This window comes from Corvus brachyrhynchos, unplaced genomic scaffold (assembly GCF_000691975.1).
Source record: "Corvus brachyrhynchos isolate BGI_N302 unplaced genomic scaffold, ASM69197v1 scaffold279, whole genome shotgun sequence".
NCBI classification, from domain to species: Eukaryota; Metazoa; Chordata; class Aves; order Passeriformes; family Corvidae; genus Corvus; species Corvus brachyrhynchos.
Window position 1 is genome coordinate 8,223,366 of NW_008246060.1, and position 19,113 is coordinate 8,242,478.

Genomic DNA, 19,113 nt, shown 5'->3' on the forward strand with positions numbered 1-19,113 from the left:
GGAAATGGTGGATTCAGGATCCTCAGGTCAGCAAGGAGGCACACAGGAAGCTCACTAACCTGGACATCAGGAGGGCACACCTTAGCCTCTTCAGGGATCTTCGGGATAGAGTACCATGGGATAAAGCCCTGGAGGGAAGAGTGACCCAAGAAAGCTGGTTAATATTCAAGGATCACCTCTTGCAAGGTCAGGAGTGACGCAACAAAGAGGAAAGTCTGGTAAAAACATCAGGAGACCTGCATGGATGAACAAGGAGCTCCTGGACAAACTCAAACAGAAAAAGGAAGCCTATGCTTCCGCCACAGAAAAAGGGTGAAAGCAAGGACAGATAGCCTGAGAGGAATACAGAGAAATTGTCCAAGCAGCCAGGGATTAGGTTAGGAAAGCTAAAGCCCTGATAAGAATTCCATCTGGACAGTGACATCAAGGGCAACAAAGCAAGCTTCTACAGGTACATTGGTGAAAATGTGAGCCCTCTCCAGAGAGGAATGGGAGACTTGGTTACCTGGGACATGGAGAAGGCTGAGGTACTCAATGACATTTTTGCCTTGGTCTTCACCAGCAAGTTCTTCAGCCACTGAGGCCCGAGTTTGCACGAGCCCCTTTGCTGAGGTGGCAAAGGCAGAGATTGTGAGAATAAAGAACCACCCACCACAGGAGAAGATCAGGTGTGGAACCACCTAAGGAACCTGAGGGTGAACAAGTCCATGGAACCTGATGACAAAATGTGGAAAAGAAGGTGACTGGTGACAGCCAACATGGCATCACTAAGGGCAAACCCTACAAATATCCTTCTATGACAGGGTTACAGCACTGGTGGATAAGAGAAGAGTGATTGATGCCATCTACCTGGACTTGTACAGAGCAATCGACACTGTCTTACGTGACATCCTTGTCTTGAAACTGGAGAGGCATGGATTTGATGGATGGGCCATGTGGTGGATGAGGAATTGGCTGGATGGTCACACTCAGAGTTGCTGTCAACAGTTCAGTGTCCAAGTGGAGACCAGTGGAGAGTGCTGTTCCTCAGAGGTCGGTATTGGGACTGGCACTGTTTGACATCTTTGTTGGCGACATCAACAGCAGGATTGAGGGCACCCTCAGCAAGTTTTTCAATGGCACCGAGCCGTGTGGTGCAGCTGACACACCAGAGAGAGGGGATGCCATCCACAGGGACTTTGACAGGCTTGAGAGGTGGGCCCCTGCAAACCTCGTGAAGTCCAACAAGGCTAAGATAAGGTCCTGCACCTGGGTCAGGGCAATCTCAAGCACAAACACAGGCTGGGTGGAGAATGGACTGAGAGCAGCCCTGGGGAAAAGGACTTGGGGGTGTTGATTGATGAGATGCTCAACATGATCAGGCAGTATGTTTTTACAGCCCAACAAGCCAACTGTATCCCAGGCTACCTCAAAACCAGCGTGGGCAGCAGGTCAAGGAGGGAGATGGGATGTTTCTCCCATCTACTCTATTTTTGTGAGACCCCACCCAATGTGCTGCATCAGCTCTGGGGTCCCCAGCATAAGGAGTTCATGGACCTGTTGGACTGAGTCCAGATGAGCGTCACAAAGACCACCAGAGGGCAGAGCATCTCTCCTATGAAGACAGGCTGAGAGCGTTTGGGCTGTTCAGCCTGGAGAAGAGAAGGCTCTGGGGAGACCTCAGAGCAGCCTTTCAGTACCTAAAGGGAGCCTACAGGAAAGCTGGACAGGAAGCTTTTTACAAGGACATGTAGTGTTAGGATAAGGGGAATGGCTTTAAACTGAAATAAGGCAGGTTTAGGTTAGATACTAAGAAGAAATTTTTTACTGTGAGGATGGTGAGGTACTGGAACAGGCTGCCCAGAGAAGTTGTGGATGCAACATCCCTGGAAGTCTTCAAGTCCAGGTTGGATGGGAATTTGAGCAACCTGGTTTAGTGCAAGGTGTCCCCATGGTAGAGGAGCAGGCAGGGGGCAGGAAGTTGGAACTAGATGACGTCCGAGTTCCCTTCCAACACAAAGCATTCTGCAATGTTACTATTCTATTCTATGAAATCAGTCTAAAAAGCCTGTATAACCTATTTTTAACTCATAAAAGAAACCCTGATTGTACAAGATTGTATGTTTTAACATTACTAATATGTGGGTGATGGAAAGTAAATGTGTCAGATGAACATTCTTGATTGCCATCAGTCTATACAGCTTATCTTGTATCAAATTTATCTCCATTGTGCTAAAGGTAAGAGAAGTTAAGACTAATAAAACAAATTCTCTTCTCATTAAGACAAGACAATACATTTTACAAGACTTCAAATGTTGAATCTCAAGTGCTCTATTGAGTTACTAAATGTTTGCTTCCAAACCAAGATATTGGCTTTGTTAGTGCCAACATCATCCTAACACTTGTGATTTGATAGCAAGCTCAGTAATCTGGGAACCTGTTTCCCTCCTCCCTTCTATATATTTGTGCTTCCTGCTTAGATCAAGTGGTTGTATGCTAACAGCCACTATAAAAGTAGCAGTTCAAGTACATTTTACCATCCCAGAAAGCTGTAACACAGGATGGTTAGTCTAAAAAACACCAAGGATGAAGTGCAAGGCCATTTGCACTGAGAAGTTGCCAAATGGAACCATATGCAAAATGGCAAGAAGTACCAGAACTACAACTCTTATCCAGCTTGATATGTTTTCTGAAAGGGGAGAGTACCAATTATAGTCTTCAGCATAAATAACACACTTTAAAAACTACCAATAAAGGGATGTGCCAATTTAAAAGTTAGTTGTTGATTGTACAAAGAACGAGCCATATACTTCTCACTCTTTGCCTCCTTGTTCTCCTCAGGAGTCCATTACCTTTCACAAAGAAAATTTTAGCTATCAAACTTGTCCATAAATTTTGCCGCTGAGTGTGAAACCATCCAGTTAGCATATACACTATCATTTGCATATCTTGAAAACACAGAGTTAGTGCCATCGAATCTTGTGAGTGGAACGGGGCTCTCCTCAGGCCAGTTCGGGTATGACATGCCTAAAAATGAAAACAGATAATTTTTTCTGCACTGAAGAACCATAACTTCATGTGCAGACAGTAAGGCCCTTGGCAAAACTCCCTTCAATACTTTAAGCCAGTCCACTGGATTTTGTCCCAAATCAATTCATATAAATGATGTTTTGAAATCCCTGAAGCACAAATTCTGATGCAGACAAAAACCCTGGATAAATTAAAGTGCTTACTCGATAAAAAATTGTGTGCGTGCATGCACATGTGCATAATAAAAAGCGAAGAATTGTTCTTCTCATAAGCCTCCAACTTTCCATAATTTTATATTTTAACAATCATGTAGCAATATATTGCTTTGCAAGAGGAAGTTCTTCCTGTACAGGAAATGCTCCAAGAATTAATAAACATATTTGGGACAGGATCCAAAGTCCATTTTAATGATAGAGTATTTCCATTTACTTAAATGGGCGCTTTTCCTTTGGCTTCAGTGAGGTTCTGGGGACACTTTCACACCCTCACCAGGGATCCCCTCCTTAATTTCAGGAAATCCCAGGAGCACAACTGAGTAAAGTCCAACAAAGTGCTGAGCACTCCTGTCTTGGTTCAGCATTTAAAGTTGCATTTCAGGCCTGTAATTATTTGCATTGATTCCAGTAACTCTTTCTGTGTTTAGGCATAAGTGATCACCAAAATGGATGCAGAGTGCTTAGCACTATGTTGATTCAGCTGTGCAAGCACAGAACCATAGCAGGGTAGAGAGTTTCAAAAACAAGAAATCTGATTCTGTTGCTTATTAAGCATTCAGCATCTGCCATCAACCTTGTGGCAACTTTTTTTCTGCTACTTCATTCTTTTAACAATCTGACCACTACGTGTGCCAAAATCAACATGAGTTGAGAAAACCTAATAAAGAAAATAATAGCTAAGGTATAGATCAAAAATAGACCCAAAGCCATGTATTAATGGCAACTTGAAAAAGAAAAGGTCCAACTTTTCAAAAGTCATACTGCTTGAAGAATGAAAAAAGTATCTGTGATGTTAGTATCTTAAACCATGTAGAATATTTAATCAGAAGACAAAATATAGGAGTTTTGGCAAGAACCATTTTTACTGTCCATCTCACCATCACAATATGAAAGCATATGTTCTTTTAAAAACACTTGCTACATCATTCAGTTGAAGTTTAGTACTAACATGTTCATAACAAATCAAAGGACGTGAAAACAGCTGAGTGTATTTTCAAAATGTCCACTGTTAATTAAGTTTTCAAAGGATTTTACATGTCAGTTTAGTCTGTATATAATATTTATATACAGTATTTCTACCTTCTGTATATAATAATCTGTTTTCATCCTATGATACATTAAATACATTTCAGCTTATAGATCCAAAATGTACTAATAGCAGCTGAAATTTAGACATCCTTCTCAATAAATGAAAAATGTTGCAGATGAGTCCTATCGTTGAGTTATGACAAAAAACAGTATTTAAAAAAAAAAAGTCTATTGCTTAAATTAGAGGTGCAGAATCTAACATATTTTAAATGTTGTAGCCTCCCCCAACAGTATAGTTGAATTAGATACTCATTAGCATTTTATATTTCCCCTGAGAATACTTCCCTGATCTTTTTTTTTTGCTTTTACTGTATGATATCTAGTCATTTTACTTATTTTCACATCCTTTTAAAAATGTTTATTTTAGACACAGCTGCAAAATGACTAAAGGATGATCCTGATGCAAACTTTGACATTTACCAAAAGAAAAAACAAACAAACAAACAAACAAAAAAAACCCCAAAAGAAGCTTCCAAGCAAATTTTGATTGGCTTCATTCAGACAAGAAACACTGTAATGGAGTTACAGAGTCTGAGAACAGTGCAGAAGAAAAATCAACTTTTTTTGTGTGTTGCTAGAATCTAGTAAATGCATGTGAAATTCTACCATAGAGTTTGTTTTCAATCCATGTGGAAGGGAGGGTTCGAGGGAGGGGAGCATTATTACAGTCCACGAGAGGTGTCTCCTCTTCTGAGAGCCCATCATCGTACAGTAAGGAATCGGAAGGTGTGGAAGCTGCAAGGTCTAAGTAGTCCTGGGAAATGAATGCACAAAAAGCTGTGTTAGTGCACATGGCAGTGTTGCTGTTTGAGTATAAAGGATAAACGTGCACCTGCTTTCTTTACAACAAGGAACTGCAGACCCACTGCATTTATCTTTCTCTGGAACCTCTGGCCCCTGAGGAGGCTCTGCTTTCCAGCAGCCACAGCAGCTCTGGAAGCATCTGATTTGCCTGAACACTGTCCCTGCTAGAGACATATGAATACTTCCCCTACTTAATTCTGCACATTAGCTAAACACCCAAGAAACTGAAGAGCTGTCCTGACTGATTTGTTTGACCTTCAGCTTCTGGTATGCCTGATCCATGTGTATGCCTGAAATATATCTATGGAAATACATATGCATGCTTAAAGGACAAGGTATTCACATCTCATAATCATTTTACAAAAGCTATTACATAATGATGCATAAAATAACTATGTAAATATTGCCAAAGAAAGCTTCTGTTGCTGTTCTAAAACTAAGTATTTAGGTCACCGATAAGAATTCATTGGTTTATTTTATGTTGCTGAATTGCTTTGATGCAAAGAAAATGAATGTGAAGCATTTTCAACTAATTTAAAATGCAGTTTTTGCTTTCAAAATGGTTTTACTTTGGAAATTCACTGAAACATTTTAGCTTTTTATTTTTAAAAGATAAAATTACCCAATTTTATCAATGGAAAAACCTTTGGAATTTTTCATTCAGAAAGGAGAGAAGAAAAATTACTAACTTGTCAAGCTCTATTTTGGATTGGTTTTGTTTTAATTATGATGATAATTTCAGAAAGGCCTGCCAGCCCCTCTGTTACAAGTCTGTCCCTGGACATGCATACCTGTTGCATACAGATTCTCAGCTGCTGTAAGTCAGTGGCTGACACGTCAGAGTGATTTAATGTACAGCCCTAGACAGACCGTTCACTTTCCCATTTTTAATTGAGAATTTATTTTTACATTCACACTCTGAACACAATTGTTCCCATTTGTTGATTAGCCCAACGTAAATGCCACCACATTCTCAAATCCAGTAATATCAGTTGCTGTTATTTCCTCTGTTTTTCATTGGTAACTTCCCCCTTCCCGTAATTAGTATATTAAAAAAAAAATTAAGATTTTATGTGCAAGTAGGTATGTCTACATTTTATAAATAATGCAGCTTGGGCTTATATCTTTAGACCTCAGCATCCATTCATTCAAAGCAACTCTATACAGGATTATAATAGTTTTACAGTAACTTGGAGTGGTGGAATCATACAGCTTTCAGACCCCTGATTGCATGAAGTACTACATTCTTCTAGTTCTGGCTCTCTAAGGTTATTTATTCAGGAGTGGAACTCAGGAGTAACTTTTCACAGTAATTTTTAAATTACTACTATTATTTAAAGAAAATAGACGGGTTAAGGATAATCCACCCACATTTTGGGCTGATGTCACCAAAGCCATTATAACAGGCAGTACTGATTTCAAAAAGCTGGATGCATGTGGAAGGAACTAGATACGTAAATACTTCAAGATTTCATGAAAAATAAGTTACTTTGCTTTAAAATAAAATTAAGAAGTAATGATTTCTCTACATTTGAACACAGATGACCACAAAAACTTTCAAAATCAATGCTTTCCACACTTACCCTACTCTTCACCATCATTTTCTCCAGTTCCTTGCTGATCTCAGTAAATGTTGGTCTTTTATCAGGTTCTTGCTTCCAGCAGCGCAACATGAGGTTGTACCTAGGACCCATCACAGGGTGAAAAAAGCCCAAAACTGTTAGAAAAGAGTCATGCTTCTGCTCTAATGATTTCTAGCACTAAAGTTAACTGTGGCACAAAGGCCATCCACAAGTACATCAATCTCTGCTGTGAGTTCTGTGAAATGTTCCCTGGAATTAACAACTGACACTCACAACAATGGGCTTTTATTTTAAAGAGTCTTCCTGAGTTTAAATGATGATGCACTTGGCTGTCCTTGAAGGACTGTAGTCTTAGGTTTCTTTCTTTATTTTCACTTTCTTAAGAGACCACCTCAAGTGTAGGGCAGCATGCCAGACTTCTAATTCACTTTGTTTGTATATGACACTGAAGAAATTTGTATATCAACCTGAAAAACTCTGTTGTTACACCAGAAAGTAGAATTTTGTTCTTCATTTGTTCAAACTCTTAAGTTTCCGTGAACTTTTCTTCAAAGTGAAGCCTAGCCTAAGACTATTTGCAGAAACTAATGTTCTTTTGAGTTCTTCTATTACTGTTAGTTTGATTAAACCTATATTTATTCTGTCTTTAACTGCTTTCTATAGCATAGAGCGTGGAAAGGAAAGGGAACAGAATTAAAGTTTTATAAGTTGAGTGACTATCAGACAGACATTGGCAAGTTCTGGAAGTGTAACTCTCCAGCCTGTGCCATTCATGCTGTTTTTCTAGCTTAGGTGTTCTCAGGACTGAGTGATCTGCCCACACAAGTGCTCTAATAGTGGAAAAAGTGGGCTATGAGAACTTACAGGAAGCTATTGAAAAGCACTGCATTTTATGCCTTCATCCATGATCTCTCTCTTACTTGACTGGGTATAGGAGAGAATGCAATTTAAGAAAAATGGTCCTTAAAGTGGGCTTTCACAGGCTGTCAAAAAAACTTCTGAGTAAAACAGAAAAACATCTGAAAAAAGTCAGAAAACCATGTTTTAGCTTCAATTAAAAAAATCCCAGAAACTCAGCTGTGGTCAGCTTGCCATAATTATAAATGACATAACATGTTTGAGGAATGAGAATTCCCCACTGAGATGAAACAAAGAAAAAATTAGTATTATACATTTCTTAGACAATATTTGCCAATCATTCTTGTAAACTTCTACACTGCCCTAAATTTGGAAATACTTAATGTTTTGTTCTGTATGTTAAAGAAAAAGGTTTATTATTTATACTATTATTTATTTAAAGCTTTTTTCTCAGCCCAGATGTGGCCAAAGCATCCTTCCAACTGAAAATCAGTCAAAAGAGTGGCCACAGTGATTAAAGCCTGGGAACTTTCAAAAAACCACAACCACGATCAAATCTGCAGGCTGAACATAAAATCATGCCTCATCTCCAAATGCCATGGAAGATCACAGACAGAAGATATTTTACATTGACTGTGTTTTAATAAATCAGACAACACATTATGAACTGTCTCCAAAGCCATGGGCTTATCAAGTCACAGAAAATTTTCATCTTTTAGGGTGTAGATTTCTGGGCCAAGGTATCATTTTTCCTCTGGAATGCCGTGACAACTAACAGACAATGACTGTGGATCGAATATCTGTCTCATTTGCAGAAAGTACTAAGACATTTTCTTGAATATTTCAGCTACCACTGTGTTTTATGGAATTTTCCTCCTTCCCCCACCCTCATAAGTTTTGAATGTGCAAACTCTTGTAATTGTTTGGCAAGCATGTTATTCAATACCCTACAAATGGTTTGGATATAGCTGTAGGCATTCTGTGGGCAACTTTTTCCCCTCTTTACTGTTCACTAATTTAATGACATTCTTTAAAGCACTACATATTTTGACTATATCTCTAAGATACACAGAATAGTATTTATGAGGTATTTATTTAAACCTTTTTTCAAGTGTCTTTATTAATGTTTTATGAATCTAATCAGATCAAGAGTTACTTACATTTCTTCACTGCAGTTTTCTGGTCTCTCCATTCTATAGCCTGTTTTTAGGAGGTTAAAGAGTCTTTCAGGAGCAATACCTGGGTAAGGATTGCCTCCCAAAGTAACAATCTCCCATAGCAGAACTCCAAATGACCATCTGAAAAAAAAAAAAAGAGCTTTTATGTAGAGCAGTAGGTTTCAGGAGCTTAGTGTGGCATTTACACAACAGATCTCCTCCTAGTATTTTCAGAACCCAACAAAATTCAAGACACCTCAAAACCAGAGGGGCTGTACAGATGCAAGCAGGGCCATCCTTGTTCCCAAATACTGCTCATTGAAAAGGTTAGCAACCCAACAGTAGAGAAAACAGACAGCCCTTTTTTATCCATTGACAAAAGTTAACTATATCCTGGGAAGGTCCATCTTCTCTGGACAGCAGAAAGAGAAAAGTCCTTCCTCTGGTGGCCCAGCCCAAAGGCTTGTTCCTCTTCTGCACGGTGCTCCTGCAGCAGTCTAACCTCCCTAATTAGCCCTTGTATTCAGAAATAACTCTGTAAATTAGATTTACACAATTACCACAAGACTTTTTCACTGTCTCGACCGTGAGACAACACAATGTGTTTATTTTAATCATAAAGTAACACCTTTGATATCAGCTGGTCTGTTGGGCCATTTCAGTGATTCAGGACTTAATTTTCTTCTTAGAGTTCATGAAAGAAGAGGAAAGAATTTCCTCTGGAAATACCAAATGCCTAAAAATGAAGTTAGACATAGAACAGAAGAAACCATTTTCTGAACTGAACAGAAGAAATAGTGAATTTTTAAACCTACTTTACTGCTGAGCTCTAACAAAAAGATCTTGCACAATGGGTTAGAAATATTTAGAAAAATCAGTCCATTTCTGGAGAGCAAGCCAGGAGAAAAGAGGCAAAAATGTTTTTCTTTTCTTCGTGAAAGGCTTTTCGAGACACAAAGAAGCTACAAATCACTCTGAATCTGCTCAACTGACAACTGACAAAATCTGGATGTTCGAAAGGAAGGAAGCCAGCCAACACTGGGGCTGCTCAATGGGATGCATCTGGAAGCAAAATTGCATACAATTTATGGAAAATGCTAGCTTTGGGCAATTTCTCTGTAAACCCCATTTTTAAGAAAATTTTAGGATGTGTTAGACACCTACTGCCAAAACAAACAGCCGTGTCTAATTCCCTATGAAAATTCCATCTCAAAATGTTAGCCAAATACCTCACCTCCTGTCTGACTCCATTCCACCTGTGCTTCTCACGTTTTAAAGAACAATGTTAACCCCAAAAAATACGGCAATAAAACTTCCAAAATGGTCAGAAAAGTCAAAGTGACTCTCACACAGTCCCAAGTGGTATGCTGCCATTCTTCTCCCTAATGCCTAATTCACTGAATTAATTTTTAATCACTCTGCACATTCTTGAAAGCTTATGAATATTTATAGCATTTTCATATACTTTATTAATATTTCTCCTCATACCCTTTTTGAAGCCAATTATGCTCTGCCATCAGGTTATAATTCTGTCCATGATTAATTCAAATAAACTTTAGAGCATGGCAGGTTTTATTTTTAAAATCCACTTCTGCTCAAGAGGAATTTTACAGAATATGGAAGGAGATCAGATGAACAATTTCTTAATGGAAGTTGTTTAGTAAGTGAACATATTAGAACAGAATGCTGTAGAGTGCTGCAGTACTTTCAGATTGTTATACAAATTAAGTACTATGGGAGGAGAAATGAAAAATTTCCCACTGTGTTATGTTTAATGCCGAATAAAAATATGATCACAAAAAGCCAGGAAAGAAAAGTATGTGAAGAGGAAGATAGTAGGTTAGCTTTCCACTGGTGTCATCGACCTCTGAAGCAAAAATGGGGTTTTTGTAAATGCTGGCAAGTGGTACTGCTATTAAGCTCTGCTAACCACTAACTATACAGAACAGCTTGAGAAGGAAGAGGGTGGAAAACAGAAACACAGAACATCAGAAAAAAGAGCATATTGGAATGGTTGCTGAGTAATGTGTTCACCTAAAATACAACTGCATCACCACAAACAACAAAGAATATCCATAAAATAATATTTTCAGAGTGCAATTATCTAAAAATATCAATCAATGCTGCAAAAGAAGTACTTCATTGATCAGTCTGCTGCTGCTGAAATGTCATCGTGGAAGCTGGTGCTGGAGAGGATTTGCTCTGCAACTCTGTGTGTGTGTGTGCATGTCTCAGTTCTGCTCTGCAGGAACCTGGCTAAACTAGGAGCTGCTACACAGCATCTTAGATGATTTCCCATACAATGACACAGCAAAGGTGACCCAGCAGTGAGTCAAAGGCACCGTGTAAACACAGCAGACACCTGGACCCTTTCTGGCACTGCATGGAGCACACGTGCACAGCACAGTGCCGGGCTCCTGAGGCATCTCCAGGAAAGCTGCTCAATCAGCACAGCTCGACATGGAGATCCTAAGGCAGCCCTGGGGAGCAGGGAAGCTACACAGCCCCAGCACACTGTGTTGCCCAGGGCTTTGAGCTTGCTTGCTTGATGCCAGCTGGGCAATCTCTGCATGGTGTTGGATGCCATGGAGAAGAAACAGGCTCCTGGGCTTACTTAATAGCAGTCCATCAGGAAAACGAAATGGGAGGAATGCTATTGGATCCAGATGATCAGTCAGCAATCAAAGAAGAGGCAGTTACATGACAACACAACCTGTTCTGACCCCAAACCATAGTGACAAAACTGTTTTGAAGAAAATGAAGAAATTAAAAATATGCTAAGAAGTTTTTAAAGGAATTTAAATGATTCTCTGGGAAAAGTAACTTTAGAGAAGCAAGTCAGCACAACGGGTGCTCTGAGGAGGATAAAAAGGGACCCAGAAAAACCTGTAAGCTGACCTAAGTAAAAGTGACATTCTCTCAAGAATTATCCCTATTTTTTTCTTTTCTTACTCCAGTGGAAAATATTTTGGAAATTCATTTTATAAGGAATTTCCAAGCCATGCAAAATATTTTATTTCACTAGAACTGCTCTGACCTGCAGAGTAAAAAGCGAAGGGTAATAATTTTAGAAGTACAAATCTAAAGGTGCGTATTTTGTCATACTGCTATTATCAAAGTGTTTTTCCTCTTGAAGTGCCATGCCACCCAAATCGGCATTTTACTCCATTTGAGTGCAACAAAAACATTACTTTAGTCAGATGCTCTCTTTCAAGGCAAACTTAGAAGGTATCAAGATGCTACCTATTAGAAAATCAGGCCTAAGTACTGTGGCTTTTACAGTCCTTTGGAGGTTTTTCTCCTAAATAAATAATCCTTAGTTTTAGTGTCTGCCTGGTGACTAGTCACAAGCATCGTTCACCCTAGAGAGAAAGAAATGAAAGTATCTGATCCTGAATTAAAAATGTGTCTACAAACTCTCCTCTGCCTGGCTCCATGCTTATCAGACATGGGAACAGCTTAGCTGTGGTTGCTTTGCCTCCTCTTCATCACATGTGGAGGTTACAGCATATCCATCTTCAGGGTCTCTGTTTCCCTAATCATGAAAATGAGCTTGTATCTTGGCACTGAAACTGGATTGAGCTGACTGGCATTAAATTTAACTGGAGTTCTGTCATTGATTTCAATAGGAGAGAGGTGAGGCATAAAATTCCCCTTCCTTTCTTTCACTGCATCCCTCACCCATCACCCAGTATTACAGGCAAGTGATGAACAGCACTGAGAAGTTCAGGTATCACCATTATCTGTAGCAACCTCTACTAACTTGTGCCTATATATTCAAAGTCAATCATGTCAAATGAACAGATCCAACCCTTGCTGATTTCAACAGGAATTACAAATACCTCTGATAATCTTTTATTCAGATTTAATTCAACAGCAAAATTCTTAGGTATCACTGCCAGTTGATGGTGCCACCCAAGACTTCCTTCATGTTTCTTTCCAAGAGTAACAGCTTTGACTCCTACATACCTTGCTGTGCTTCCTCCCCCAGCTCCGTAAACAAGCACACAAACCAGAAAGTATTCAAGAATTTACACTTACACATCACTTTGTGTGGTGTAGATATGGTCAAATAGGGACTCTATGGCCATCCATTTCACAGGGATTCGACCCTAGAAGGTAAAAAAGCAGTAATGGTCAGAAAATTAAATTTCCAAGTGAGAAAACAAGGTATTTATCTTCAAAATGATAAAACACAGTCTATCCATACTACAGCATTTGCCAATGGGCTTAATGATTTGGCATTTCATAAGAAAAACAGTGAGGAGAATAACTGTAAGACTTTTTAAAATCACTCATTCATGTCGTTTCACACACTTCAGCAATCTAATTATGTTCAATAAGCGGCGGTCACCAGTTTAAGTTAATTCAACTCTTAACAAAGAACTTTGAAAATGTGCAAATGCAAAAATTATGAGGAATGATGGTTAAAGAGGAAGAGCTATCTCATTTTTACCAGGGATGATGCATAAATGGAAGCACCTGGATGTTACAGTTACCTCTGGTTTCAGAACTGAACCTGGACAGGCATATTTGGTTACTAGTTTCTAAATGGAATCTGTAAGTTGCTCCTTTCACTGGAAGAAATTCCCTGAGCAAATCTGAGAAAACCACCCCAAATATTAATGAAAATCTAGGTTTGCAAAATTTCCAAGATATTTCATAACCTTCACAATATGACTAGCATTCATATGCCTTACTTCTCATTCTCATTAAATTCATATATATCTATGCAAAAACTATTTCAGTTGGATTTGAAACTTGTTCTTCCTACTCAAATTCCTCTTTTCCCTGCTTCCCCATGCAAGCAGACAGATGCTTGTTAGGCTCTGAATAATACTACAGTGACAAGTGTCTCAGAAGTAAAGAGCAAATATCTGCTCAGTACATCATGCCCCACCAAATGAAACTAAACTGCCGAACTGCCTCTATGTAAATGCATTACTCTTAAAATACGGAGCACCTGGTATAAATCAATGTAAAAACACATCCATCAGAAGATAGCCAAATGAACATGGCAATGACCTTTTAGGTAAGATCATGTCTTCTAGAAGTTTTTTTTTTTCTTATTTTGACTTATGAAACATTCACACAAAATGGCCTTTAAAAACAGGGAAAGCTAAACTAAAAATTCACAGTATTTATGGAAATCTTCTCATAAAATTTTAAGATTTTCACATGCAAAAAAATTGTCGAGAGTTGGCAACTCTTTCATATTAAGCCATAGAGGGAACTGAACCACCACTGCTCGTTTGACAAAGTCAGTGGGAAGCTGTGGTCATGAACATCACAGTCTAGCCCAGGAGTGACTTGTGGAAGTTCTGCTGGTGTCAGCGACAGGTGGATGCAAACAGGCAGAAAGGATTTACCTTGCTGTATTTGACAGGAGCTGTCAAAAGAATAAATAACCAGCAAGCCTTACCCTCCTAGTCTCGAAGTTATAATGCTCAAGCATTTCTCTTTTCTTTACTGTAGGAAAGCAGTAACATAATAACTGGCCTTTGCATCAAATTTACTCTCACAGTCCTGCAGGTGAAACATTACCCTGTGCTGTCTCCTGCCATGAGCACTGTGAGAAGACAGGACTGTCCAGGCACTCAACAATAATTTACTGTTGCAGGAGAAAGACAACTGCTTTAAATAACCTCCAGCAGATATCATGAGCTCCTCAACTACCCTGACCTGTAATGTACCACTTTAATTTAGCATCTTTCATACATTTAGAAGTATTTACAAGAGGGCTTTGCTTCAGGTCTTCTGCATATAAGAGATCATTCCTGAAATTAGGAACTTGATATAAATTGTCTATACCTTTTTCAACTCCTTGGTACTTTTAGTTCATATTTTTAATTATAAATAGAAAGAGAGAAAGAAAAAAGATGGGGTTTTTTGTTTGTGTTTTCATGTAGTTTGATGAAGAACTGGATAAATAAGGAGTGGAATGAGAGGACTGAATAAACAAAGAGTGGAAGAGGTAATAGTTACTTAAAGACAATCTATATTTTACATATATATATGGATTGCTATCCCACTGATTAACCTCATAATTTTGCTTCATTGTCATTTTTATTTCCTCAAAATATTTAAGTAAATAAAAATAGCAATTATCCTTTTCATCCATGCTCAAGTCCCACAGTATGAATTCATTTTCTTGATTAGGCAATAATTTCAACTACTGCTTTTAATGTGCACTGTACCTTGCTCCTCTTTACATACGAATCTTCCTCATATACATCACGTGAAAGGCCAAAATCAGAAATCTTCATTTTGCGCCCTTCTGCCACCAACACATTCCTGGCTGCTAAATCCCGATGCACAAGCTTTTGGAAGGAAACAACAGGAGTGTTTATGCTTCTTGTGGAGGAACCAGCTGCTCCACATCTACCACATGCTGAGATCACCACTGCCCTGCCCTACCTTCATCTCTGCAAGGTACTGCATCCCTCGGGATATCTGCCATGCAAACGATATCAGGTCTCCCATTGTTAAGGCTCTCTCATCAGGGTTATCCAAGTAACTGGAATTTCTGTTGCCATCACTGCCCACGTAGCTCGGGCCTACTTTTCGACTTTCCCTGAGGAAACTGCGCAAGGAGCCGTATTTGGCGTATTCCACAATTAAATACAGTGGGCCTGAAATAAACACACAGGTCAGTAAACAATTAATAGATAACCATTTTAGAGGGGCTTTTTAAACAAGTCTCTCTTCTAATCAGCACATTGTTTTCAACAGTTGGAGGCTCCAAACACCTCTGCCCTTTATGTAAAAAGCACTGAGTCAGCCATGAAATGCGAAGAGAATGAATTTCAAGTTAAATCAAAGCACAATGCTGCCTCTTGCCTATATTCCCTCATCTAGATAATCTGAGACCAAAAAAACAGATGACCTTCACACAAATAGGATCTGTGAAACAGCCTAACTTAGAGAAACTTTAAAATAAAAATAATCTTCTTGAGCTTGTGATACTGAGCTCAAATCATCTGCTAATTCCAGCACTGTGTTTAAGGTGCCTTTTGAGAGCACTTAGAAACATTCTGGCATTACAAACCATTAATTTCTCCTCCCCATTAACCACATGAATAATACCTTCTCAGTGCTGTCATGCTAAATACATTTGTCTGCTGTATCAAAGCCCTCCTACCTCATACGCTAATGAATTAACTTGATATTTATTAAAAGCCTGTGACTCAGAAACATTTCACTTCCTTTGGGATGAAAAAACACATTGCACTGAAAAGAAAAAAAAAATAACCCGCCCCACTGGTTCATTACCTTACTAAGACTCAGAGATGACTCACTCCTGAATTATATTCTGTCTACAACTAAAAGTGACAATTGCAACAGAACTGGGTGGGAAAAGAAGGCAGGCCTTTGCCCGAGGTTGCAGAATCCATACTGTGATTTTAGGCTGCACAACTGCAGATGCAAAAGGAAGAGAATGTTGCCATGCCACTTTATTTAAAATGAGCAATTTTTGTGCACAACAAAATTTGCTTCACTGGGAATTTATAATACATGTGTCTGCAGATTTTTCCCCTTGAAATATACCTGTTGATGATTGTGGCTTTTAGAAATCATTTCATAACAACAGGGAGACAACAGTTTCATGAGAGTGGAGGAAAACTGCGTATCAACCTAACTATCCAGCTATATTTATCTGTATATGCGTGTAGTTACCTTTTTGCATTGTTTTAGCATAAATAATAATAATAACGAAAACTAAATTAAACTTGAAATATACCTCATATTTGAAAACACTTACTGATTCTTAACATAATATACAAATATATATTGATTGGAAGGGAATTTGTAGGAGACTTGTTAATTTAAAATAGCTTCAGAATCAAAATGTGCATTGAAGGAAACCACAGGAAGAATGCTTAGTTACACTGAATTAGTATTTCCCCTTCCTTTCAAATACCTTTTTTTTAGATATCCCTCTTTTTTCAGCCAACAGCAAATTCAAAAGGTGCTCAGCAATTATTAAGCAGTTGTTGAAATCCATCAACTAACTGAATTTTATTTCCTTTCTTGATGGTTTTATCTTAATAATGAGCTTTTAATATTTACCATCTTGACTGCAGGCTCCATAAAGTTTGATGACATGAGGATGGTTGACTTGTTTCAAAAGGTTGAACTCTGACAGGAGATCTCGCAGCTCACTCTGGGAAGCATTTTCTGCAGAAAGTGACCAAACACAATTTTGGTTAGCAAAGCATCCCTCAAGAGTTCTCTGTGTACCGTCTGAAGTATGACATCTACCATCTCTCCTGGCGTTAACAAGAGGCTGGAAAACTCCATACTTCCCCACAGGAGAGAAATTTTCCCATCTCCAGTGTCCTGCAGTCATTCACATCAGAACCAAGTGAACGTGACTGCTGCTGCTCTGGCTTGGTAGCAGCCTGCTCCAAGCATTGCTCTGCCCTGATACAAATGACTACAGAACAAGGACGTCAGGCAAGAATCAGGACCAGAGTCTGTAATGTCTTAAAGATGCCATGAAATTATTACAGGCCTTTTCTATTGTTCTAAAGCAACTTCCTAAGGTGAATCAGTGCAATAAGAGCTTCAGAAGCATATGAAAGCCAAGATGTCACGTTGATCAAACAAAAAAAGACTCACTCCTTGTCCTGAATACATTTTCCAACAGAGTAAAAATCCACTAATCTGCTGGCCTACTCTTGTAGCATTCATCCATATTTAGAGTTCAGAAGCTAAATGTACAGTTCAGACTGATTTTTACTGGAGGACATGTATGCAGACTTCACTGATGCCAGTGAGAATCATGTGGCAACATATGGCCCCTAGAGGCTTTCTTAGCCTTTCAAGTGTTTTGTCTTTTTGCAGAATACTTCAGACTGACAAGCTTCCTCTTTGAGTGCACTGGGCCTTGAAGGAGATCCCTAGTCATAAAGACACCACAGGTCAGAGATAACCCTTCTTCTTCCTCATCCTTAATCGGACACAGAACCGGCCTGGACAGCTCTTCCAGTGTAATTACTGGGCATTGACAAGGATGTGTTCATCCTGACTTAAGGATAATAAAAACAAGTTTGCCTTCTACTCTTTGGTACTATACTGTATGGTTTTTTCATAAAGGCTGTGAGCACCAAAGGATTTATTTGCCTATTCACGTGAGACCAGTTTGCCCTGGTTAAGAAAATTGTTATTCTGTTCTACTGTATGTTTGTATCTGCCTGATATTATTTTGTACTCTGAATCTCCACTCAGAGTAGAGAATCTTCTACCCCAGGGAGCACAGTATCAGTTGGTCCCTCACGACTGATAAAGACTACAAAAACCACGTATTTATGTAAAACAAAAATTAAGAATGTCAACTTAATGCCTGTAAGAAAAGTCCTATTTTTGTAGTTCTAGAGCTGTATGATGTGAACAAACAGAACAGAACAAAATTCCCCATATACCATGCCTGTTTGTCTGCTGAAAAAACTAACTTTAAATTGAGACATTTAACTCTAAAGCTTTATGCCCCTTGTTTTAACAAATTGTGAATAATTTGTATTTATATATTGGTTGGTGTTTTCCCCTTTAATTTTATTGTAATGAGAGCATTCATATCAGGCAGGAGGTCAAATTTAATTCATATGAGAACAGGGGCAATAATGGCCTGAAAAAAATTGTCCATCTGTTCCTTTAAACCTCCATCCATAGCTCCAAGACTGTTTTGGCTCAGCTAATTGCTCCCTGTTCCCTCCCCAGTACATAATGCCAAGTTATCACAGTAGGGAGAGTCCTGCCCTGGTCTGTTCTTATCCAAATTGTGCCCATCTACCCAGCCCAGGCAGGAGATACCTTTTATGTAAGAAGAGGCTTCCCCATTAACACCCATTAACTGGTGTACCTACCACTGCCTTTTAGAGATCAGTCAGTGTATAACAGTCATGAACACTTGAACAAATGACCTGCTTTGCATCTGTTACAGGGAAAGAATGGGTAGTTTTGGCCTGATCCAAAATAACTGTCCTTTGTACTTCCTGGCAGCACTGCAAAGGCCACTCAAAGCTAATGCACTGCTCCTTATGCTTCAGCTGTCATGTGTGAGCTGTGAAGTTAAGCCAGTAATAGTACATAAATATTTGCAGAATGACAAATGTTTTCCACAGTCAAGATGGAAAATGGAATTTCAGGTGACTATCTTCAATTTAATTTACATTACAGAGGGATTCATTAGAGCCTGAAGTATTACTGCAAATGTCAGATCAATTTATTAAAATAAGGAGCTTAAGATAAAGGTTCACTCCTTCACATTGTCAATTCTGTCAATTCTTTCCTTCATAATAGCTAGGGACAACTGAATGTCAAACCATCTGCAAGTAAAAGCAACGTTTTTACTACTATGTCTTGGAATCTGAACTCAGTCACACATCGATGAAAATG

At 38.9% G+C, this 19,113-nt stretch overlaps 1 protein-coding gene across 1 annotated transcript in view; it reads right to left on the reverse strand.

The window, feature by feature from the left end:
- Positions 1-2,085: 2,085 nt before the first annotated feature.
- Positions 2,086-19,113, reverse strand: part of RET (ret proto-oncogene) — a 36,245-nt gene continuing 19,217 nt past the window's right edge. Inside the window, exons 13-20 of the mRNA XM_017746188.1 lie at positions 16,786-16,893; positions 15,133-15,347; positions 14,913-15,035; positions 12,757-12,827; positions 8,719-8,856; positions 6,701-6,800; positions 4,920-5,067; positions 2,086-3,006 (exon numbers count right to left, since the gene is read on the reverse strand). Of these exons, the coding sequence (XP_017601677.1) occupies positions 2,849-3,006; positions 4,920-5,067; positions 6,701-6,800; positions 8,719-8,856; positions 12,757-12,827; positions 14,913-15,035; positions 15,133-15,347; positions 16,786-16,893 (1,061 nt within the window). The 3' untranslated portion in view covers positions 2,086-2,848. The remainder of the gene's footprint in view (positions 3,007-4,919; positions 5,068-6,700; positions 6,801-8,718; positions 8,857-12,756; positions 12,828-14,912; positions 15,036-15,132; positions 15,348-16,785; positions 16,894-19,113) is intronic.